This window comes from Salvia hispanica, chromosome 1 (assembly GCF_029641045.1).
Source record: "Salvia hispanica isolate PSC_SH4W2 chromosome 1, Shi_PSC_v1, whole genome shotgun sequence".
In the NCBI taxonomy this organism is placed as follows: domain Eukaryota; kingdom Viridiplantae; phylum Streptophyta; class Magnoliopsida; order Lamiales; family Lamiaceae; genus Salvia; species Salvia hispanica.
The window spans coordinates 907,561-931,097 of NC_142692.1; the positions used below are offsets into that span (position 1 = coordinate 907,561).

General features: G+C 34.7%; 5 protein-coding genes across 5 annotated transcripts; 1 reads left to right on the top strand and 4 right to left on the bottom strand.

Moving 5' to 3' along the window:
* Position 1: 1 nt before the first annotated feature.
* LOC125222825 (uncharacterized) lies at positions 2 to 2,916 on the bottom strand. The gene is made up of 6 exons (XM_048125657.2): positions 2,778 to 2,916; positions 2,559 to 2,638; positions 2,069 to 2,216; positions 905 to 1,012; positions 618 to 824; positions 2 to 294 (listed from the first exon to the last, which is right to left on the bottom strand). Exons 1-6 carry the CDS (start codon positions 2,865 to 2,867, stop codon positions 154 to 156), a joined length of 774 nt encoding a protein of 257 aa, XP_047981614.2. The 5' UTR covers positions 2,868 to 2,916; the 3' UTR covers positions 2 to 153.
* A 1,157-nt stretch (positions 2,917 to 4,073) lies between these two features.
* LOC125220104 (GDSL esterase/lipase At1g33811-like) lies at positions 4,074 to 6,345 on the top strand. The gene is made up of 5 exons (XM_048122240.2): positions 4,074 to 4,361; positions 4,456 to 4,580; positions 4,797 to 5,045; positions 5,249 to 5,507; positions 5,601 to 6,345. Exons 1-5 carry the CDS (start codon positions 4,109 to 4,111, stop codon positions 5,822 to 5,824), a joined length of 1,110 nt encoding a protein of 369 aa, XP_047978197.2. The 5' UTR covers positions 4,074 to 4,108; the 3' UTR covers positions 5,825 to 6,345.
* A 98-nt stretch (positions 6,346 to 6,443) lies between these two features.
* On the bottom strand, positions 6,444 to 8,323 carry LOC125221503 (GDSL esterase/lipase At1g71691-like). Its single transcript, XM_048123622.2, has 5 exons — positions 8,058 to 8,323; positions 7,788 to 7,909; positions 7,264 to 7,503; positions 6,892 to 7,141; positions 6,444 to 6,767 (listed from the first exon to the last, which is right to left on the bottom strand). Exons 1-5 carry the CDS (start codon positions 8,320 to 8,322, stop codon positions 6,547 to 6,549), a joined length of 1,098 nt encoding a protein of 365 aa, XP_047979579.2. The 5' UTR covers position 8,323; the 3' UTR covers positions 6,444 to 6,546.
* A 2,372-nt stretch (positions 8,324 to 10,695) lies between these two features.
* SMU1 (transducin family protein / WD-40 repeat family protein) lies at positions 10,696 to 16,067 on the bottom strand. Its single transcript, XM_048127700.2, has 16 exons — positions 15,931 to 16,067; positions 15,080 to 15,290; positions 14,805 to 14,957; positions 14,648 to 14,696; positions 14,053 to 14,136; positions 13,706 to 13,809; positions 13,461 to 13,547; positions 13,328 to 13,381; positions 13,056 to 13,151; positions 12,814 to 12,941; positions 12,559 to 12,685; positions 12,426 to 12,485; positions 12,207 to 12,314; positions 11,872 to 11,972; positions 11,468 to 11,519; positions 10,696 to 11,070 (listed from the first exon to the last, which is right to left on the bottom strand). Exons 1-16 carry the CDS (start codon positions 15,960 to 15,962, stop codon positions 10,972 to 10,974), a joined length of 1,545 nt encoding a protein of 514 aa, XP_047983657.1. The 5' UTR covers positions 15,963 to 16,067; the 3' UTR covers positions 10,696 to 10,971.
* An 857-nt stretch (positions 16,068 to 16,924) lies between these two features.
* LOC125223535 (agamous-like MADS-box protein AGL12) lies at positions 16,925 to 19,695 on the bottom strand. The gene is made up of 7 exons (XM_048126722.2): positions 19,269 to 19,695; positions 18,680 to 18,770; positions 17,994 to 18,055; positions 17,779 to 17,881; positions 17,521 to 17,562; positions 17,337 to 17,378; positions 16,925 to 17,222 (listed from the first exon to the last, which is right to left on the bottom strand). Exons 1-7 carry the CDS (start codon positions 19,448 to 19,450, stop codon positions 17,100 to 17,102), a joined length of 645 nt encoding a protein of 214 aa, XP_047982679.1. The 5' UTR covers positions 19,451 to 19,695; the 3' UTR covers positions 16,925 to 17,099.
* Positions 19,696 to 23,537: the final 3,842 nt, after the last annotated feature.

The window sequence follows — 23,537 nt, forward strand, 5'->3', positions numbered from 1 at the left end:
ATGACGAAGAAACACTGTACATTTACCACCTAGTACCTCGTACAAATTATCTTATGAGAACAACATTTTCCTATATAATTTTAAGGAACAAACATCCATGATATCAACAACAAAACTGAAAAAGAGAAAACTGAGACAGAACTGATGGAATCTCTACTGTGGTGAACCTCCACGCCAGTAGCCATAACTGCTCATTCCACATTCTGAAAGAAATTTCTCGTAGTCACCTTCAAGCTCGTTGAAATCACGTGATGAGTCTTCGAGGTGAAGCTGCTCTTCTTCATCTAGCAACAACTGCAGCAATGTTTTGAACGAAAAAGTCTAAGATTAGACATTCAATTCTGGTTCAAGAGAGTCCACTAATAAATAGACCTCAACGATGCATTACGAATTTTCCACCTATAGGATTCGAACGCTTAATGGAAAATTCATTTAGCAAGCTAAGTGATGAATCTATCGTAGATCTACACGATCTAATGGCTGAAAACGATTCCTATTTTATACGGGATATATCTGGACTCATTTGAAACACTGTCCAAAGATTCTATACTTGCAGAACCAGTGAATTTTATGAAAGAGAAAGGTATAACGAATTCACAAACGAGATTTGTACTTACATCAGAATCTGGTGGAGATTCAGTATGCAATGAGTCTGGATCTCTCAAGTCGCTAAGAGCAGTTCTCCAGCGCGCGCTGTGAGTCAATTTGTTCGCAGCTTTATGCCTCGAGTTTTTAGCTAGCATGATCTGGAACACGGCCATTATGCATCCAATGCAAAAGGCCACCGCAGCAATCATAACGGGAAATGAGCTGAAGGCCTTAGCCTGATCATCAAATTTTGTTTAACATAGATTTGAATGAAAATTTTGAGGTAAACGAGGAAAAAGGCAGGGGAAACGCTTACAATGGGAAATTGATGGAACGGCATAGTGGAGATTTGTTTCTTCCATTGTCTGATTTGAAATCCCAACCTCGGAAATCCATTTGGCAATGGACGTCCCTCAGAGTTGCACTGATACAAAAGATCGAACATAAGAAAATCGAACTGAAGAAAGATAGGAGTAAGAACATTCAATGCTTCACAAATAACTCACACATTTGGTTCGTGACATCCATTTTTTCAATGTGATAGTATAAAAGCTAATCGACAACATCTACAAGCTCAAATTCGGCTGCATTTCTTTTTCTAATGCCTACCACAGCAAGCCACAAAAGGTCATGAGGCCAAACCACAAAGTGAGGGGGATTTATTGTTGAGAATCTAGAGTCGCGTTAGGCAATGTTTCATAGGTCATAAGGAAGATAAGAAAGCAAGAAATTGATGAAATTCGATAAGCATAGTATAAGAACTAAGCAACTAAAGTGATAGCATACAAAGGCTACAGGATCTGAAATTCAGCATTCTAAAATTGCATTTCTTTCAAGGACTTATCACGTCAAGCATAATCAACCCTGAGCAATGCTGAATTCACACAAGAGTCACAAAGAATTACGGAGACGAACCACACAGCAAGAGGCAAGATTCTCAAGAATCCAGAGTCGCGCTAGCCAGTGTTCTTACATCATGATTCACGAGGAAGATAAGCAATCAAGAAATTGTTGGAATACAATAAGAATGGCATGGGAACTAAGCTGCTAAAGTGATTGCATTTCTTTTCAAAGCCTTAACATAGAAGCATAATTGTGTTCGATGTTCAATTTACTGATATAAGACCCACAAAAGTTATGAAGTCGAACCACAGAGCAGAGGGTCAAGGCTATCGAGAGCCGTGCTAGGAAATGTTCTTTCATCATGAGGAAGATAAGCAATCGAGAAATTGTTGAACTTGAAATTCTATAACAATAACATAGGAACTATTGTAAGCTGCCAGTAAAGTGATGATATCCACAAGCTCCCAATCATGTTCCGTTTCCAATTTTTATCACCGCAAGCATAATTCTGGCCAACATTTATTCACACCACATATAAAGCCAAACCATACAATTTTAGAAACATTTAGGCAGACAATTATACGAGAAAAGATGGCAATCGAGCAACTGAACAACAACGAGGACGAAAAAGGCTAACCAGTTGAGCACATTCAGAAGCAGCAGAGGGGATTTTGAGACGTTGGCCTTCGAATACGACATTAACATCAGCAATCTCCTTATTCGAGTCAGCAATTTCAAGAACTGGCACCCCATACAGTTTTGAAATTGAAGTCAGAGTTTCACCTCTACCATGTTCAAAACCCCAAGTAAATATTAGGCATAATCAAAAACCATTAAACAACACTAAAATCCAGCTCCAATTTCCAACATAAAACTTAAAAAAGCTAAAATCTTGCTTAATTGCAGCTCCAATATTCAAACACAATAAAAAAATCCAACAAAATGAAGGATAATAACCCACAAAAAAAGTCCAAGAAAGCTAAAATCTTTATCAATGCAGCTCCAATTTTCAAACACAAAACACAGAAACCTTAACAAATACAAAATCAAAATAAAAAGCTAAAATCTTGACCAAATACATCAATTTTAAACAAAAATTAGAAAAAAATGCTTCTAGAAAATTTTACTCTTTAACTACATGAACCAAGATTTTCTTGCTCATGAAATGGCCCTTCCAAGCAATCCTCTGAATATTAAGCTTCCATCTCTGTACCATAAAAACCCAACAACAATTAGCTCAGATTTTCACAAAAAGAAACAAATTTTAATCCAAATAAAGTTCCCTAGAAAACCGCTAAATGCGTGAAATTTAAAGAAGAGAAAATTTCGTAGAGAGAGAAAAAGACCTGAGAAAGTAGAGCAAATTGGTTGGGAATGAGAGGAGATGGATTGGAGATGGGTGTTGGAAGAGAAGATTGGCTAAGCTTCAGTTCCATTGATCATTATTTCTTGCTTTTTTGGTTATGTCTGATCACAATCACTACACTGTTTTGTTAAAAATTTTCATTTTTATAATTATATAAAAAATGAAAAAGCTTTGAGGTGAAAGTGACCAAATTATTGGGCCTTTGTCTCATTAGGTTGTGGGCTTTGAGCCCAATAAAAAGTATTCTCAAAAGCCCTATTAAAAAATAAAAAATCCTCAATATTATAGAAAAATATTTCAGAAAAAATATTCATTATTTGGATATTACTCCCTCCGTCCCACATAATTCATCCCAATTTTCCATTTCGGTCCGTCCCAAATAATTTGTCCCATTTCACTTTTACCATTTTGGCAGTGGACCCTATATTCCACTAACTCATTCCAACTTACATTTTATTATAAAACTAATATAGTAGACCCACATTCCAGTAACTTTTTCAACCCTCTTTTCATTACAATTCTTAAAACCCGTGCCCGGTCAAAGTGACCCGAATTATCCGGGACGGAGGGAGTAATTATTTTTATCCTCATAAATTGTCTAGTTCGGCTTGTCTCGTTTCTTTTTCGCATTTTATTTAGTAAGTTAAGATTGTAATGCAAAGGTGTACGAATTATATTTAATACTCCATCCGTCCATGAAAAATAGACCATATTTTGAACGATACGAATTTTAATGTGGAATTGGTAAAATACTGTAAGAGAAAAGGAAAAAATAGTAAGAGAGAAATAGTTTTAGTGAAATGTGGGATCCATATTATGGCCTCCACAGTTTGATTAACTAATGTGTTAGTTCGATTAATAACCGAATCGACCATACACACAATCCTACCCTAGTTTGTACCATAATTAGTTTGTATTTTCTATTGCTTTGCTAACAAAATTTATGTAATATACTCACATCAAATAGAGTAGTCAAATTAATTTACCCAATGCACGTCAATGGATAAAGTGTCATTCTATACATATGATCCAACGTCTAACATTTTATGATTCACGGATAAATTAATTAAATTTCACTCACCTTTACCAACAAACAAACACAATTGCTCACGAGATTTGAGCTCTCATCACCGCTCATTTTAGCACAAAAACTATAGTAAAAACACAACCAATTTTTCATTCATGAACTACACCTAAAAGAGAATTTTCCAATCACGGATTTCAACTTCTCTCGAATCCAAGAATCTCAATATAAATAAACACCAAAACACCCCCAAAATCCCCACCACCAAAAAATAAACATTGCAAAAAATGTATATTTTCCGACAAATATTTTTGTGGGCAATTCTCATTTTCTTGCACTTAGCAAATGCTAAGGCTTGCAATAGCAATGGGTGTTCACAAGTTCGAGGTTTCTTCATATTTGGAGATTCACTAGTTGACAATGGCAATAACAATGACATGTTGACTCTTGCTAGGGCGGACTATAGTCCCTACGGCGTCGATTTTTCGGATGGTGCCACGGGGCGTTTCACCAACGGCCGTACCTTTGTTGACGTGTTAGGTAATTCGGTCGCTTTTTACCCTTTGCACGATTACGAATTTTTATGTATTTTGCACTTTGATAGTATTTTATGTTTATTTTATATATTTTGCAGCTCAATTGTTGGGGTTTCCTAACTACATTCCTCCCTATGCTGAGGCTCGTGGCCGAGCCTTGCTGCAGGGAGCGAATTATGCCTCGGGGGCATCTGGAATTCGAGATGAAACAGGAAATAATTTGGTATGTCTTTATTTATATAGGTAGTTAAGCCTAATTGATATGAGTTTAGAGTTTAAGGTTTAAGGTCAACAGAAGTACCACGTAACGAAACAAATCAACTTATATATTACTATATGATTTTGAAATTATTTTTATTTTTAGCACCTCTCCTCAACAAAATAAAAATCATTTTTAATTCCCCGAAAACTAATTTCTGCATCCGCCCTTGACCCGCAGGGTGATCATTCCTCGATGAACCAACAAGTCTCGAGCTTCGCCAAGACAGTGCGGCAGCTAAGGAGATACTTCAATGAAGATAACGACAGCCTATGCAACTACCTAAGCAAATGCATCTTCTACTCGGGTTTAGGCAGCAACGACTATCTCAACAACTACTTCATGCGCGACTACTACTCAACCGGTGACCAATACACCCCCGCAGCCTACGCAGCTTCCCTCATTCGCGACTACACCAAACAATTAACGGTTCGATTTCAAAGTTCTCTTCCATTTTTTCGAAAAAATCGATGATTTTACATTGAATTTACAATTTTTTGGGAATTGTGTACACTAGTCGAAAATGACTACTATAATTTATTAAGTTAGTTATTTAGGTTGTACTTTTAAAAATATAATTCCATCTATCGCTTTTTAAAATCCTAGCTTCGCCACTGCTTGTTGATTATTAGGACTTATACAATTTGGGGGCGAGGAAGGTGGTGGTGGCCGGAGTCGGACCAATAGGCTGCATACCGTATCAGCTAGCGCGACTCGATGGGAACAACAGCCGGTGCAACGAGGAAATCAACAGCGCGATCTCCCTCTTCAACGCTGGCCTCAGAAGAGTCGTGGACCGGTTCAATGGAGGCCGGTTTCCCGGGGCCAGATTCGTTTATCTCGACTCGTTTCAGAGCAGCCAAGATTTGATTGAGAATGCAAGAACATATGGTAGTACAAGTCTTGCAACTGCAAAATTGTACTAATTTTAAAAAAAATTATTTGATTTGATTTTTAAAAATTTTATTTATGGTTTTGGAATAGGATTTGATGTGATTGACGAGGGGTGTTGCGGCGTGGGGAAGAACAACGGGCAGATCACGTGCCTCCCGCTTCAAATGCCCTGTGACGAGCGCGGGAAGTACGTGTTCTGGGACGCATTTCATCCGACTGAAGCTGCGAACGTCATTCTCGCCCGAAAAGCATACGGTTCTAAGACGAGATCGCATGCGTACCCTATGAATATACAACAGTTAGCGTCGCTCTAGCAACGGAAGAGCGCGTATGGACCCAACTTTTAGCGTATTCCAAAAAATATCCTTGACTCGAGTATTCACTTTAAAACTTCTAATTTTGAGTGAATTTTGATTGCTAGTGACGGAATAATGAATCAACTCGTCGGATTATCAGATGTTTCACATGTGGACTTTTTTCCATCTAAGCATCAGAACGCATCTAATAATCCGACATGTAATTCATCATTCCGTCATTGGAATCTCTAATATGAGTTACTATTAATAAATAAATAAAAATTCAAAAATTGGAAGAATTTTAATTGAACATGAGTTCGCAAGTATTTTTTGGAAAACACTTAAAGTTGGTGTCACAAACTATGGATAATCATTTTTCACTTTAAATGTTCTAGTTTTCTGTATTACTACTATGTAATAACCATTTCTTTTCCTTATTACAAATGTAATTTTGATGATGAGTCGATGAATTGTGAGCTAGTGTTTGTTGCAATTGAAATCATATTTGGAATAAAAATCAAATAAATTCAAGTGCAGAAGTAGAAGAAAAATAATCTCCATAATTCAATTTATACTTTTATACTATATTTCATTACTTAGAGCAAGTTCATTTCTACACATTTGGTCACAATTCAGATACTTAACAATTCATAATTGAAATAGAAACAACATATGTTTTCTTACAAAAGACACAAAATTAGCTCCTACAAATCACAACAACAACAAAAAAACATTAAACTTCAAAGACGAGCAAGTTGTGCTATATTGACAGGATAAACAACATCACTACTGCCATTGAAGGCCTTCCTCCCTAACAAGACATTCACGGCCTCGGTCGGGTGAAACGCATCCCAGAAAATGAACCGGTTCCTATCAAGGCACGGCCTCTGAAACGGGAGACAAGTTATCTGTCCCCTGTTCCTCCCAATTCCACAACACCCGCGGTTCACAACAGTGAAACCTACACAATCAAACAATCAATCAAATTTATTTCTATAGTACTATAGTAGTAGTATTATTTTACTAGAGACCGAATTTCGGTATCAGTCTTCAAATTTAATGTTGCAATTACTTGCATCTCGTACCATATGACCTGGCATTAGCCAGGAGATCACTGAACATTTTGTTGATGTCAATGTAGGAGAATCGGATACCGGGAAGATTTCGGATTAGGTTGTTTATCATGACCTTCGTGTTCAAGTTGAACGGGGCAACGAGTTTGTTCACGTCCTCGTTGCACAACCCAGTCCTGCTCTGTGCTAGAATGCTCGGGATGCAGCCCATTTGCCCTAATCCGGCTATCACGAACTTCCTAGCTCCTAGATTGTACAATCTCTGCAATCAAGAAGTCATCATTAATTATTGCAAAATATAATAAGACAAACTGTCTTTTCAAAATCTCAAATTTAAAATTTAATTTTGCAGGCTTTTTTTTTCTGCGTCTGTCCCTGACTTACAGTGAGCTGCTGGGAATATTGTTTGACTAGGTAATCAGCGTATTGTTGACCATCGTATTGATTCTTGGTGTCGTAGTTGGGCAAGAGGTAGTTGTTGAGGTAGTCGTTGCTACCCATTCCGATGAAGAAAATGCACCTTGACAGATGATGGGCCATCTCGTTAGCTCCGAGGGTGCCCGTGAGCTGGTCGAGAGTGTCCTCGAAGTTTCCGATCTGTTGGTTGAATGGGATTCGCCTCATCTGCATGCCCACATCACATTACTAAATAAATTTTGATATGTATAGCACATAATTTAATTGTATTGATTTATATAAATAGTATAACACCAATAATTAGTTAATTCTAAAAATTGTTAATATTTCATGAATATAAATAAATTAATATTATTGCCATTAAATAAAAATATAAAGGGACCAGTTACATAATAATAGATTATTTTTCTTATTCTACCTAATTTCTATCTAAATATTTCACGTTTATTTGCATGGAAGAGAATATTATTTATTAAAAAATAAAAACTCACAAAATTTCTTCCTGTGATGTCTAGAATTCCAGAAGCAGCAGACGCAAAATTAACTCCACGTTTCATTTGTTTGCCGGAGGCCTCCGAGTGAGGAGGGATCAACGGAAGTCCAAGCAACTCAGCTGCACGTACCACCCATTTATGCACGGTCATATATCGACTCATTTTGTCATTTTAAGATGTTCACTATATAAACACTAACTTTTCTTTATAAAGCTACTAATTTTAAATACTAAAGTCAAAATAGATCTTTAAATCGTTGACACATACCGATGGTGTCGACCATGGTGTAGCCGTTGGAGAATCTTCCGGTGGGGCCGTTTTTAAAATCGATACCGTAGGGAAAGTAATTGGCTTTAGCAAAAGAAGGCAAGTTGTTGTTGTTGCCACTGTCGATCAATGAATCGCCAAAAACAAACATGGCCGGAGCCAAAGGCTTTCGTTTTTTTCCTCCTCCGGTTGCATCTTTGGCATAGCATAAGCCTGCAGTGAGAGATAGGAAGAGCATGAAAAAGTTGAAGAAAGTGTTAGCCATTTTTTTCTCTAGGAATGATGAGTGGGAAAAGGGAGGGTGGCGGAGGGGTTAAATAGGCGGAGGAAGGCGGTGGTTGGGGGAGGAGTAAATAGGCTCACCTGTATTATGTTGCAGTTAATATGCATCAAAAAAATTAATTACTTTTTCTCTAATGTTTATGTGCATTTTCTCACTCATCACTTGTTTTATAAAATGATTTTTATCACCTTTAATATATGTATGCTTTATGTAGTTTATCACTCTTTTCGTCCCACAATAAGAGCCGCATTTCACTTTTGTCATGTTTTCACTGCACTCACATTCTATTAAAAATCAGTATAAAAAGTGGACTTTATATTCTATTAACTTTTCCAACTTGCTATTCTTTATATTTCTTAAAATATGTGCCCACACCAAGTATGATTTCTATTGTGGGACGGTGTACTATTTACTACCTAAATATAATGGCATTTGCAACATTCAATTTGAAATTTGCTAAGATTTCAATATGAGACTTTGGTCTTTGGTCTCATGCAAGAATCATTGTTAGGTTAATTGTGTAACTTTTGGAGTTTTGCTATTTAATTTGGGGAGAAATTGTACATTTTTTAAAATATTTGTTTTGTGTGTGTATATATACATAATACTCCCTTCGTTCCATAGTAATGGAGACAAAACTTTTCGGCGCGGAGATTAAGAAAAATTGTGTTAGATGAGTTAAGTAAAGAGAGAATAAAGTGAAAAATGAAAAAGGTAGAGAGATGAAGACAGAAAAAAGTAAGAGAGAGTAAAGTAGGTGTGGAAAAATGTGTTGACTTTTACTAAAAAGGGAAATGACTCTATTACTATGGAACGGAAGGAAATGGAAAAACGCCCCTATTACTATGGAACAGAGGGAGTACTACATTAGGGGAGTGTTAGGGTACCACCACCTCTTAAAATAACATCATACCACCATTTCTAACCAATCATTTGTACACGTGGACAAATAATAAGCTGCCATGTGGCAAAAAAAAGGGTAAAAAACACGGCCAGCAATAATTTGTACACTATACAACAATTTTTCTCGGCCAGCAATATCCAACACGCTATACAGCAATCTATAGATTATTGTGTAGCGTTTATAATATTGTTGTATATATGATGTCACGGTATCACTTTAAGAGATGTTGTCATTTTAACACAAACCTAGTTACATGTATTTATATCATATAAAGAGTTAATGTCATTGCTATTTAATGTAATTGGGCTAGACATTATATTAAAGTCAACAGATCAGACAATATACGAAAACACGTAAAGATTGAAAAGACATTAATATTCACCAATATTAAGGTTGGCTAGCTTTTCCTAATGTCAACGAATCAAATCTTTCAAAAGAGAGAGAAGACCATTCGATGAATCAAGAGAAGACACAGAGATTGGAAACTGTTGAATTCAAATTCAAGTTTTTTTTTTCCAACATGTCAAAGGCAATTCAAATTCGATTGACCAACTACTGCTGAGTTCGATTTTATTATTTTATTTTACTTTAAAATTTTGAACAAAATTTTTAAAATGACACGAGTTTCAAGGATTTAATGGCTTAATATAAATATTTTAAGTAAATAGTCTAGAGTTTTGTAGACGAAGGCTGCATTATTCAATTAATTTGTCTATTGTTGTGAAATATAATCTTAATTAGGATCTTAATTCGAATCAAATTTTGGTGAAATAAAATCGTTATGGCGGGAATACCACTTCGACATATATGCGTATTTATATATCATAAACCATCTTAATTGAGAGTTGTTGAGACATTGTCTTCCACCTAACAAAAAGTCATAAATACTTCTTTTAGAGTTGTGCATATAGCTATTTTTCAGTTGGAAAATGTTGTCCGTAGTAAAAAGTCAACTATATAATCTTATAAGTATACTTCTTTTTGCATTTAAAGTGTTCCAAAATTTAATTTTCTTTTATATATCTATCTCGAATTCGATGCCAAATAAATTTGTATTATCCAATCAATAGAACCCATATCATATTATGGTTTCTAATTATTCCATTCGTCCCACTTTAGGAATCCCGATTTACTATTTTTGGGTATCCCATTTTAGAAGTCTTGGTTGGAATATTCCATAAATAGTATTAGGCCCTACATTCCACTAATTTTTTTCACTCACATTTTATTATAAAACTAATATAAAAAGATATGACCCACATTTCACTCTCTTTTTTCGCCAACTTTCCTTTACATTTCTTAATCCCCGTGCAGAACTCAACCAGGACTCCTAAAGTGGGAAGGAGGAATAGTTTGCAACCTTTACAATAAGAAATAGTAACAAAATGGACTTAATTTATGACAAATCAAGAAGGAAAATGCGCTTGACATGAGAATAAAACAGTTCAAAATTACTGCATAAGTTTAATGCCCATTTTGTTTAAATTTTTCTAATAAATCCAGTCTCTACAAAGTGCGGTATCCATCTCAATACAAACAAAAGTTTAGAGATCTTTTGACAAACGCTACATCTTCAACGTTCACATGCAAGTCTATTTAAATAAGATTTTGAAAAAGATGGAATATACATCATTACAAACAGCCTAGATAATCTGAAAAAATGAAAGCAAAAATGGTAGAAATTGTAGTATGGTAGAAACAATTGCAAGCTGCTACTAGAAAGTTCTTCACGGCTTCCATAATTTCATGGTGCAGTCTTCGCCATAGGTGGCGATGAGGTTTATGTGGGGATGGTGAGTGATGCCGATCACATCCTTCTCATGTACCTGCCATTCAACCATTACAAAATTACGACTCGTTTCGCTTGCTTGACTTGATTTAGATTTTATAACTATATATAAAGATCCTATTGTACAAGAACCTTAATAAAATTAACCACTAATGAGTATATTTCATAATCCAAAAGAAAAATGGCATCAGGCTTTCCTATTTTACCCTCGCCCTCTTTAATGCCGAAACCCCAATTCTTTACTTATTCGGTTTTTTAAAGCAATATTTAAGGGTAAAATAGAGTAACTTCATTCACTTTCTTAGTCAGGTTTTTTACGGCAACATCAACAAAGGAGAATTACTCGGAGACAGAGGGAGCGGAGCATAACATGGGATAACAGAAACATAGTCTAAAAGTTGGCATTAATGCTTTGGAACTCGAAAGCAACTTACCTTCATTAGATGCTCTAGCTTGCCAGATTGATAACTGAAGCAATATAGATTTCTGCATAAAATTCAGATAAATTAGTGAAACAGTTCAAGAGAAGGAAGTGAAGATGGTACGATGTATATAGAAAATAAACTAGTGGTAGCTAGAGCAACAGAGTTGAATCCCCACAGAATTTCACAACGTGCAAGGAAGGAGGTGTGATTTTGGGCAAAAAGAGTTTGGTTGATTGTACAATAATTTCATGTATAGATAGTTATCCCGGCAAAGAAATTTCTACTACATAAGATTCACAATGCAGGAGAGAACCCACTAGACAAGTTAACTTTCATTGCAGGTGCTGATCAGTGTGTATATGGCAAAGAATATGTACGGTAATTTAAAAAGATGCACTTCATTTTTAGCCTACCTGTCTTCGCCGACACAATAAATCCACTCTCCTTTGGTTGATACACAAGCTGCCATAAAATCTCCACCTTCTCTTTTACCGGATGAAAAACTTTTTACCACCTATATAGGGGAAGATTCAAATGCAAAATATAACAGAGCAAAATTAGTTTGCTCTCTCGTTTGATACTATTCCACAATCAAAAAGCGTACAACGTAAAGTACAAAGTGTGGTGTTTAACACCCTCACTATCAATACAGCTCACTAATGAGATGATTTAAAGAGCTATATGATTTCTAGGAAATAGCGTATTTAAGCAAGGAGAACAGAAAGAAGCAATATGTGTAATATGTTACCTGCCCTTGGAGTGTCATGATGTATATTGCCGATGTCTTGTTGCAGACAACTATGTGATCTGTATTTTTGGGGAAAAGATGAACAGAATTCACAGACGCATCACCTCCCTGTAGCATATAAGATGAAGAAGAGAATAAAAGAGTTTTCAAAATAACTTAACTAGAGAAATACGTATAGTTAGCACAATTTCAAGCTCAAACAACTAACAACACACGAACCCGTAGTGGAGGTGGTGGCTTAAATGTCTGTAAACAATCTGTAGTCTTCACATCCCAAACCTAAATATCATTGAGACATGCATTACAAACATGAAAGCGGAAAATCCCAGAAGAAAAAAAGTAGGTTACGTACTTTCACAGTGCAATCACTGGATGCAGTTATGATACGAGAACCATCAGCTGTGAAGATGGCATCATTAACATATGATGAATGACCACGGAACTCTTTCAAAATCTTCCCGGATTTCATGCCATGAATTCTGCACAAAATATGAAAATCAACAAGTGTCTAAAGCAATGGATCCATGCAATGCAAAGCCTTGGTAATATTCTCGAAAATGTTTTTGAGCAGACAGAAAAGCTTAAGATGAGAGAATAAGATGCAAACCTAGCAGTGGTGTCAAATGATGCACTCAACAATTGGGTTCCGTCTCGAGAAAAGCTAACACTAGTGACACCTTCACCATGTGCACGCTCAAGTCGACGCAAGCACTGACCAGTTCGGATACGCCAAACCTATAACAAACTTAAACAAGTTTGAATCTATCCTATTCAGTAAAAAAAGATCGCAAGTAAAGTAATGCAGCATTATGCATCTTTGGCTAACAAGAAATTCATGCGATTATTTACCTTTATTTTTCCATCTTGTGACCCGGAGGCAATCATCTCAGAGTCCCTACTAAAATCAACACATAGGACAGCATCATCATGCATCATAAATGTTTCCTGCCATGTTATCACCAGTTAGCTTATGGTGTTACAACCGTGTCTACCTAAGCGATTGGCATTCATGACCGTTATGGTTTATGCACTTGTCTCCATACACCAAATGGGAAAGAAAAAAAAAAACATCAAGGGAGAGAGCACGGTGGGGGTGGGGCGAGGGGGAGTGTGCAACTCACATCAGCCTGGTACTGGAGATCCTTCTTCAGTTTCCCACTTATATGGTCCCAGACCTGGAACGCACTAGAATGAGCACTCAAAACTTAAAACTCCAACAAAATCACAAAATAAGAAACTCCAAAAACTAATTACCTCAATAAATCCATCAACTGAACAAGAAACAAGGAATTGACCATCAGGAGAAAACCGAGCACACTCTGGATGACTATTCTTCCCGAACTGCAGTCAATAAACCATTATCAAGCATCTTGAAAGCATAGCCATATAAAGGTAATAGGAGAAATAAAAGTCAAGATAAAAAAATCATTTCTAAAAAGACTAAAATACATGTATTTCATGTAACCAGTATCCATATGCAAGTTGGATATACCAAATACCTTAATAGTGTGCCCAAGGTTCGTCGGGTACATATCTTCTACATCTTGTTTCATAGCAGCAGTACCTCGGAACAGGTCAAATTGTGTTCCAGGTGGCAGTAAACCTGAAAAGGCGAAGAGTGGTGTAACAGGACATAAAATCCATGTAGAAGGATTATATTCTTTCCTACAATGCCATAAGAAGTGTTGGAGCCGCAAATTGAAAGAGAAAACGAAAAATAGGCTCCTCCTTATGTACCATGGTAGTAAACGGCTTGGCAATTACTATATTTTAACACAAGCACACAACATAAAATAAGACAATTAGACAATAAGATTGATAACAGGATATGTCCCTCTATCCGAACCTTGATGCTGCTGCCATTTTAAAGCCTGGCCGATCAAAGCCATCAACCGTGAAGGTGGAACTACTGAAACTTCAGCTGCAACAGCTGAAAATATAGTTGAACAATGTGAGTAAGAGCGTGCATCACAAGAAGAGAATCTAAGACATATGGAAAATTGAAACTCATCCAGGCATAGCTGTCTAATTACGTTCAACCAATGTAGTTGTATCACATTGTTTAGTCATCTATTGCAAATAAGAAAATCTCTTTGGCAGTCCTAGGTATTCAACCGTCAACAGTAGGATAACTAAGACCCCCCCAGTTTGCAGTTTGAGTTTAATGAATGTTCAAAGGAAGCATATCTTGCCAAGGGATTAATTCAGATACATAGGCATCAGTAAAGTTGTTAACCTCTTAAACATACTCAAATATCCATTATCCCAACCAAATTACTCTGTAACTGGTTTGTTCATACCTGATCACTAACTCTATAAGAATACCTTCTAGGTTATAGCTTAAGCGAAGGAGCAAATAAAAAACAAACAAACTTCACTTTAGGTGGCATAGCATATGAAAACGAATATAATGAAACAAAACAAAATTTAAACAACAAAACCTTGAGCTATTTGAGCACGTCTTTTCTCCTTTGTAGAATCTTGATACACCTGTGAGTAAAATATGTTCATATGTTTAGTTCAAATTCTGATAATTCTGTATGCTTAGATGAAGACCAAAGCCAAAGATAGAGGTAAGAAAGACTTGATATCACATACCTCATTCGGGTCAAAGTAAGTCCGAACCAGTAGATGTTCAAGTCGTAAGTATCTCTCTGGTTCCTCCTGTTTCATGACGCCCATCACCTGAGTTTGTCTTAAAATTGCACGGGCAGTATCAATCTCCCGAAGTTCAATCATTTCCAGAACAATCTATAAACAAGGGGAAAGAATGAGAGTAATTAGTAATTACAAACTACAAATAATGAACTGTGAAGAAAGAATCCTCAAAACACCATAGTTGGGAGATGATTTCACATGTATAATATGACTACCTGCTCATAGAGATCTTCTAATGTTTTCCTTGGAAGTTTAAGTTGGGCAACTTGTGGCAAGATTGCATCCCACCTCCCACTATTAATATCAGCAACAAAAGTCTCATGGCTGTCCACTGTATTTAGCGAAACCTGACACTCGTTCTGCAGTGTTTGAAAAGTCTGATGCAGAGAATTCTCTTTGCAGAATTGTAGTACAATCTTGATAACACTACAAACAAATAAACAAAGAAAAAGGTTGCATTCATGACTCTTCATAATATTCAAACAATTAGATTAACATGTCAAAACAAGTGCCCAGCAGATATGCAAAAAAGATGATGAATCAGAGTGTCCAATTAGGGCATAAAGATGTTCCATTAAAACGGTTCAAGTACAACGGATAACGTCAAAAAAATATTCCGTCTAACTCCAATCAAAACAAAACACCATAACCATTAAAAATGCAATATTGAAGTAACACCTCATTGCAAGGGGAGATAAAAATTGAGCACCATTAATAACATCAGCTGGTTCGAGCTGAAGCCAGCATTTGCACGAATAAGCTAATGCTCTAAGTATTTGACCAAATATCAATTTCACTGACAATTTTGTGGAAGCTTCACAAACGTGGACGCAATATGTAGCTAATTCCCAAATTCTAGCTAACATCCTAAAAATATCAGTGCAGCTCAGAATAAATAAACGATCCGTAATAAACCCTAAGCCTTTCAAAACGTTTGGATTATGCCGCGCTCTTCCAATTCAATCGAAATGCGTCAAATCAATAAATGTAAGGTTGCATGAGCTGGAGATACAAGAATACGGGCGTGTAGAGAAGTTCAGCAATTGAATGGAAAGCGAAAGCTTACTCTCGAGCTTCGATTTCTAGCGTCGAAGACATGGCTCAGTGTTGGAGAATGGGAAATTGCTTAAACCCTAGAGAATTTTATCCCAAAAATGTGTGTGAGAAAATGTGTGCGCGTGTGTGTGAGAGAGAGGGAGAGAGATCTTCGAATAGTCCCATTTTAAACGTATTTTATTTTAGATGTAAAAAGATAATTAAATCATGAAATTTGACGAAATTATGATTTTTCATATAAACTTGGATATTGAAATATTAAATCAAGATGTTTTAAATTTTTTTAATTGTCTCATTCATGCATAAATCAACATATTTTTATGACGTTAAAAGTGAGAATATTTCAGTAAAATAAGAAGAAAAATAAGAAAATAAAGATATATAAAAAAAAAATACTTATTTTCATGAAACACGTTATTTTGAATATTGTTTAAAGATGACATTGTGTTTATCGATGGGACAATTGAGAAAAGGTGAAACTTCGTAGTTTAATATTCCAATTTCAAAATTTACGGGACAGACCAGAATTTGACCAAACTTCATGATTCTAATATAAAATCGACATGGATTCTTTATAAACGGAAAAACAAAACTAAGTTTATGTGTCGATTTTATATTAGTGTATTAGGTTTAATTACAAAAATAGTTCATCGATAATCGTGTAATATTTTTTGCTTATTTTCAACAAACTTTCTTCAATTGTCCATTAACTATATGCACTAACATGAGACATTAAAAGGATATATGAAATTATTGAACGATAGATATCTTCTTTGTAATTTTGGTTTTTGACAATTTCTATTGTACTTTTTTTTTCTTCTCTTTAATTCTTTCTAGCATTTGTCTTACTCTTCTTTCATAAATAGATTTACGACTTCAAACTAATTATTCAGCTCAAATCATAAAAATACCTCAGAAAATAACAAAATAGCTCCAACACACCAAAACATAAAGTGAAAATCTCGAAACATGTAGTCGAACAAAGATTCACTCATAGTGGGAAATAAATAAAAACAAACACTTTTACAATAAACCACAAGTAAAAGTTTTACATAAAATAGTTCATTAATTAGGCATGCACCTAATTAAATGCTCACAAACTACAACATTATTATTTTGTTACATCAAACCTTACAATAATATGCCCAAATAGTAACAAATAAATGGGCATATGCTAAATTAAAACTGGTATATCTCTTGATTTGGTATAATTAGTGGGTACTGATTAATGTTAGTGGTTAGTGGGTATTCAATGTTAGTCAGCATTGGTGGCAGTTCAATCATCCCAAACTGCTCATCTATCTGCAAATTTAACAACCAAAAATATAAAATTAAGAAAATATATGTAGTGACAAATTCATTAATATTACTACAATTTAGTATATATGTGTATAAATGTTTGTATATTGTGTATACCTTCTCTTGCAGATGCTTGTTTGCTGCTTGAAGAATTCCTTCCTGTATTAAACATGGAAATACTATTAATTTTTATTGTTTTAGTACTTAATACTATATTTACATATTTGCAGATTGATTAATGGAAAACTGAATTATTATTGTAGTACAAAAATATATGAAATGCATTTGTAATCAAGCTAACCTTATTCTTCAGCAGCTGGATTTCTTGAGCCATGATATCCATCTGTACCAAGATGTTCATTGTTAGTAACTAATAATACAAGAAATCATGAAAAGTATGAGAATAAAATTTCTATGTGTTAATCAAAACAAGTCTATGGTTCGTATTTTATTTCATCAATACACGTTCGCATATAGTATGATGATATTTATATTCTATAACATGTAATGATGAAATAAAATACGAAATAAAATTCCATTTGTGTGTATAGAAGTATACCTTGGCAGAGCGAACCTGATAAATCCATGTCTCAAGATGCTTCTCAAGAACATTCAGCTCATTCGAAGTCATTGCACCAGGAGCTCCCCCTCCAGAAATATACCTAATAAATTTATTATTATTTATTTTTTCGAAAATGAAAACAAATTTATGCATTATTGCATGCATTCTTGTTTTTAATGATGTAAATAATTTGGAAAAAGTATATAACTTACCTTATGCCTTTTTGGAGGATCTCTATCTCATTCTTGAGCATGTTAATCTCTTCTTTCAGTTCCTAAAGGGAAAATGCATTTGACTTAAAAATATTTTTCAGATATTAAAATAATATACTACTTTTAAAATTTTATTTCAACTATTATATCTATACTAATAGGATTATAAAAGAGTATTTTCAAAAATTCAACAATAATTTAGTTTACTATGAATATATCGAGTTTAGTACTAATAAGTAATTAAAAAGAAGTCCGAAATATATAAAAATAAAACTACTAAACTACTTTTACAATCAGGTCAAATAAAGCATCGTAAAAAAGGTTCAAACAGTAATTAATTAATGTAATTCGATTTAATCTGATCTAAACAATCAATAATATTCTTTTACATATGTAGACAAATAGTTGCCCATGGAGTTTTGTCTCCAAAAAGAAGGAATAACAGAATAAGAGCTCACCTATTGACAGCTAATTATTTGCTTTTATTAAATATACTATCTTAATTACTGTATCTTTTGATCAACACAAGAAAAAGGGACCAGATTCGGTCTAGCTTATAGTAGTATAAAATTGACAATTATTTCTCAAATTAAATGACTGTTGATTGAATTTTTTTATGCATATAGTTTAGCATAATAAACCAAATTATAGAATTATAATAAGGGTTTTTTCTGTTGATTTCATACCATATATTCGTTAGCTTGCTTCTCTTTGGGCTCTTCAGCTGAGATTTCCTTGCTATACTTTGTGTATTTGTCAATCAAACTTTTCATGTTTCTGCAATTTATTACCAAGAAAAAATAAATTAAAACATATACATAAAAATTAATTCAAGCAAAATCGATCATGTTCATATCGTTTCTAATAAATTTGCATTGATAATATATTTGGCAAATAATTTACAAAATCAAACTCATTTATTGCTCTTCCTTTTATTGTATTGACAATTGTTTATCTAGCTAGGATAATGAGTATTTCATGGAATTAATCATCATTTAGCTTAATTTGGGAAAGATAAATTTCTATTAATTTATGTGCAAGAACTTGGGAAGCCATGTAATAAGAATATATAGTAGGGAGTAATTAATTTGGTTGGTGCTAGCATATAAATGTACATGCATGTGACAAAAATTGAAGTTCATGAAAATCATGAAGATTTTTTTACGTATAAACTAAGACTATTGGACTTTTTATGTATAAACTAAGACTATTGGACGTGGACCGATGTTATATTGTGCATGAAAGAGAAAAAGAAAAATAGTTAAAAATAGGTACCCCTTGGTGGCAAGCTCGTAGAGCTTGCCATGGGCAGAGAAAACGAAGAGTCCGATCTCGGCATCACAAAGCACCGAGAGCTCCCTAGCCTTCTTCAGCAGCCCCGCCCGCCTCTTGCAGAAGGTCACCTGGCGGTGCACCGGATTCTCAATCCTCTTCATCTGCGTCTTTCCCCGCGCCATATCTCCACACCAGACACACGATAACAACACGACTCGATAATAATTTTTTTTTTTTTTTAAGAAAAAACTCCCCAACCACCAAAATAAATATTACTACTATCAAATTAGCAAAAATTGATTTTGATGAGTGCTAAAATTGCAGACAAGCAGCTCCCACTAGTTTGAACTAGCTTCGAGGCTGTTGCCTTTCTCTCTCTAAACTCCTTCAACTACTTCACCAAAGAAAAACACACACTTGCTTACTCCTTCACACTACTAAGACAACCTTAAATACACACACGCACACAACACAAATAAATTAATTATAAAAGTTTTCCATCATTTTCATGGTTGGAAGCCACTTTTAATTTACACAAAGACCTTTTTAGGGTTAATTATCCAACAATCGACACTTGTTGCTACAGAAATTGCTACCTAAAGACAACACACACCTTTTGGAGTGGACAAAAAGGTCGATTATACCCTCGGGCTGTCGTGGCGAGCTGCGATGGGGGTGATGTGGCGAATGAGCACATGGAGCTGGTCCCACATACAGTTCTTTTTTCTATTTTATATTAAAATAATTTGTGGTGGAATATATTTGAGACAAGATCCTTAAAATTAATTTAGTGAAGTGGGGATTATAGTATCCAAAGTGGTCATCCACAATGAAGGGGAGATGTTGTACTGTAGTTTTGGGTTAATTACTAGTCAGCATGCAACTTCTTTTTCATGTGCTTCCAAACTCTTGCATCGACCAATGAATGAGCTGCCCATGTTAAAAGCTTTGCTTTTTCTTACACCAACTTTTGTTCCACTTCATAGTACACACCATTTCCTTAGTTAAATACTATTACTAGTACATAGTACTAAGGTTTATAGTCTTCTATAAGTATGTGATAAGTTTTTGAGCTACGTAGAAGCTTTATGGCCTTATATTAAAATATTACTACCTGGGCACATGCAAGAGAGGGAAATGACTCAATCGAAACAATAAAGTTGAGACAAAAACACTGCAAAAAGTGAAAGTTAACAGCAATGTTTTAAAAATCGGACCGATAAGCGAACCGATGAGGCTATCAATTCACGGTTTAACTGATCGGACCGGTCCAATCACTGGTCAAACCGTATTAAAAATACTTTACTACTTGGGCTGAACTACCACGTAGTACTCCGATGTAGGTTTTGAAGTTGGGATTTTGAGTCTTAAGAATACTTTACTACTTGGGCACATGCAACACAGGGAAATGACTCAATCGAAACAATAAAGTTGAGACGAAAAAACTGCAAAAAGAGAAAGTTAGCAACAAGCCTTTGTTACGTAAGAAGTCGAAGAGCTTTCTCACTTCCTTTTACTTTGTGACTTTTTTGTACCTATTTATCCCCAGATCTCTTCCAAGTTATCAATAAAAATTCATGGTGAAAAGGAAACTCTGGGGTACCAACATTTGACCTAATTAGTACCAATGCCACAAAAGTCTTTTTTCTATCGAACTCTCAATTCAACTTAAAGTGTTGAATACCCACCTTATTCAAATGTCCCAAATTGATCATGTAATCGAAAAAACATGTTGATCCAAATAATGTTATTAAACCTTGTGACTAGAGAAGCGAGCCATGAAAGCAAGCAAACCGGTGAGGCAAGTGGAGATGCTCCATTGATCTCTAACAACAGCAACATCATAGGTTATTAGAATGTTCTCAGCCAAAAAATGAGATGCCCAATAGTTCTTGATTCTTCTTTCCATAACACACATCGATTATCTTCAATTTCATTAACATTTTTTACTATCAATCATATCTAAACTATTCAATATATTCATATCTAAACTATTCAATTATCTTATCATGCCGCTTAAATAAATTTGAGCTTTCTTAATTTTATCACCTAAATAAATTGAAAATGGCCAGCTCATCTCCCTATGCTACTAATCCCATTATATTATATTCTTAATTCTTACTTTGAAGCTAAGAATCTTGTCAAATCAATCCCAAGTTCACTAGAGTTAAATATGAAATTAAAGAACTAATTTCTTAATTTAATTGCATTCCCTTTTCTTTCACTTATATTGGCATCTTGATCATTGGTTGCATGGCAAGAATTTGGCACGTTAATTTCATCATCACGTGTCAACATATGTTCGTGACACATAATCGACGATAATTACTTAAATACCCTCAACTTATGCAAATATCATAATCCAATATAAATAAATTGATTAGTAGTATGTAACCATATATCTTGGAATCTATGCCGGTCAATGGACTTTGACCAAATTATAATTTCAACGAGACATTTAATTTTGTGAAATTAAATGATATAGCGTCGATCCACGTTCGGAGTAGATGATCGTGGTATATTTATTTTCTCAAATCCGATTTCCGGTGAGTGAGAAATAATGGATTAAAGTTATGCAATATTGCAAACTTAATGAACTATGAGAAAAGCTTAGGGAATAATTAAGAGAGTTAATTATCCCACATTGGAAGTTACAACCTTAAACTAGTATTTAATAAGAAGGATTATTACATGTTATAATTATAGTGGACTAAGATCGGCGGTAAGAGCCCACACGCGCGCCGTCCGCCCCGCCGCGAGTCTCGAAGCTCTGCCCTCTCCTCCATCCAGTTTGCCGCCGGAGCTCTGTTGATAGAGGTGCTGCTCCGCTATCAAAAGCAGCCGTTTTATCTTCGGGGATGAAACGCTAATCCGAAACTCAGCTATTTCCTATTCTACGGTTTATAGTTTCGATTTCCGTTTGTAATTTTCGTTTCAATTCATTTCTATATTCCTTCTTTGGATTGTATTACGCCCAATTATCTCTTGTAATTCCACCAAACCAACAAAGTATACTAAACAAGACACTCCCGTAGCGAAAAACCACCCATTTGTGCAAATAAAATAATCCCAAATTCTCATGCTAGGATTTAACCTTATTTTAAAAATTGATAGCTGTTTTCAAGGAAAAGTGCTTCTTTCCCCATCACTAAGCACGAAGGAGAAACCAAGTTGCAGCTATTTTATTGTTGGAGGAAGAAAATATTTATTGGTGCCAAAATATTCTTGGCATATGAAATAAAAATGAAAAATACTTTCGTATCCAAAAAGATTTATTCCATTTAATTTCCTATTCGTTTTGTGCGTGTGGGGGATTAATGAGTCATCTTTCCTTGGCACTTTGTCAATAGAGTCAAGGCATAAAATATCATACTCCACTTATGATGAAAAAATTGTATACTAAAAATAAATATGTTGGTAAATTTTTACATATTCTTACTTATTTTAATTCAAATGATATCGTGTATATGAAATTCTTTTAATTTATGGAGTAACTTGTATATATGGGCATTGCTCGTACCTTAATTTCAGCTAGATTCTTGTTAATTTAATTATATATATGAATTTTGAAGCTCAAGGTAGAATTATGAATTAAATAGGTCTACATATGTAGATCATCAACTCTATATTGTTTAAAACTTTGTTATTATCTTGGTGATCATTCATTAGAGATAGACATATTTAAGTATTTTAAAAATAAAGTTATTGCGATGCTGATTATGGGCTTTTTTGCTTGTGGAATATGTGAAAATACGAGACTACTTTAGAACAGGTCAAAAGAATCAGTAATCTAATCTTTTGATATGCCTATTAGCCAGAACTTATACACGCAAATTACTTTGTTATTTGAATATTTATATGCTTTATAACATCCACCCTTTTTTTTAATTGTCAATAATCATAGTCTTCTCATCACTATTGGAGCATTCATATTAAAGTAGTACAACTCCGTCCATAAAAAATAGTCTCATTTGTAGGCGATACGAGTTTTCATCATGAAAAATTGGTAAAGTAAGAGAGATAGAGAGAAAAGGTAGGAAAAATATGATAGAGGAAAAAAAGTGATAAAAGTATGAAAAAGAAATTTTCCATTTTAAAAAATGGGACTATTTTCTGTGAACATTCCAAAATATCAAAATGAAATTATTTTTTATGGACGGAGGGAGCACGTGAAAATAAAACTCGATGAATACTTTTGTGAGTCAATTTGAAAGTAAAGGAGAAAATAATATCATGTGATTGTATATTTGATGATCGATCTCGGCAGTT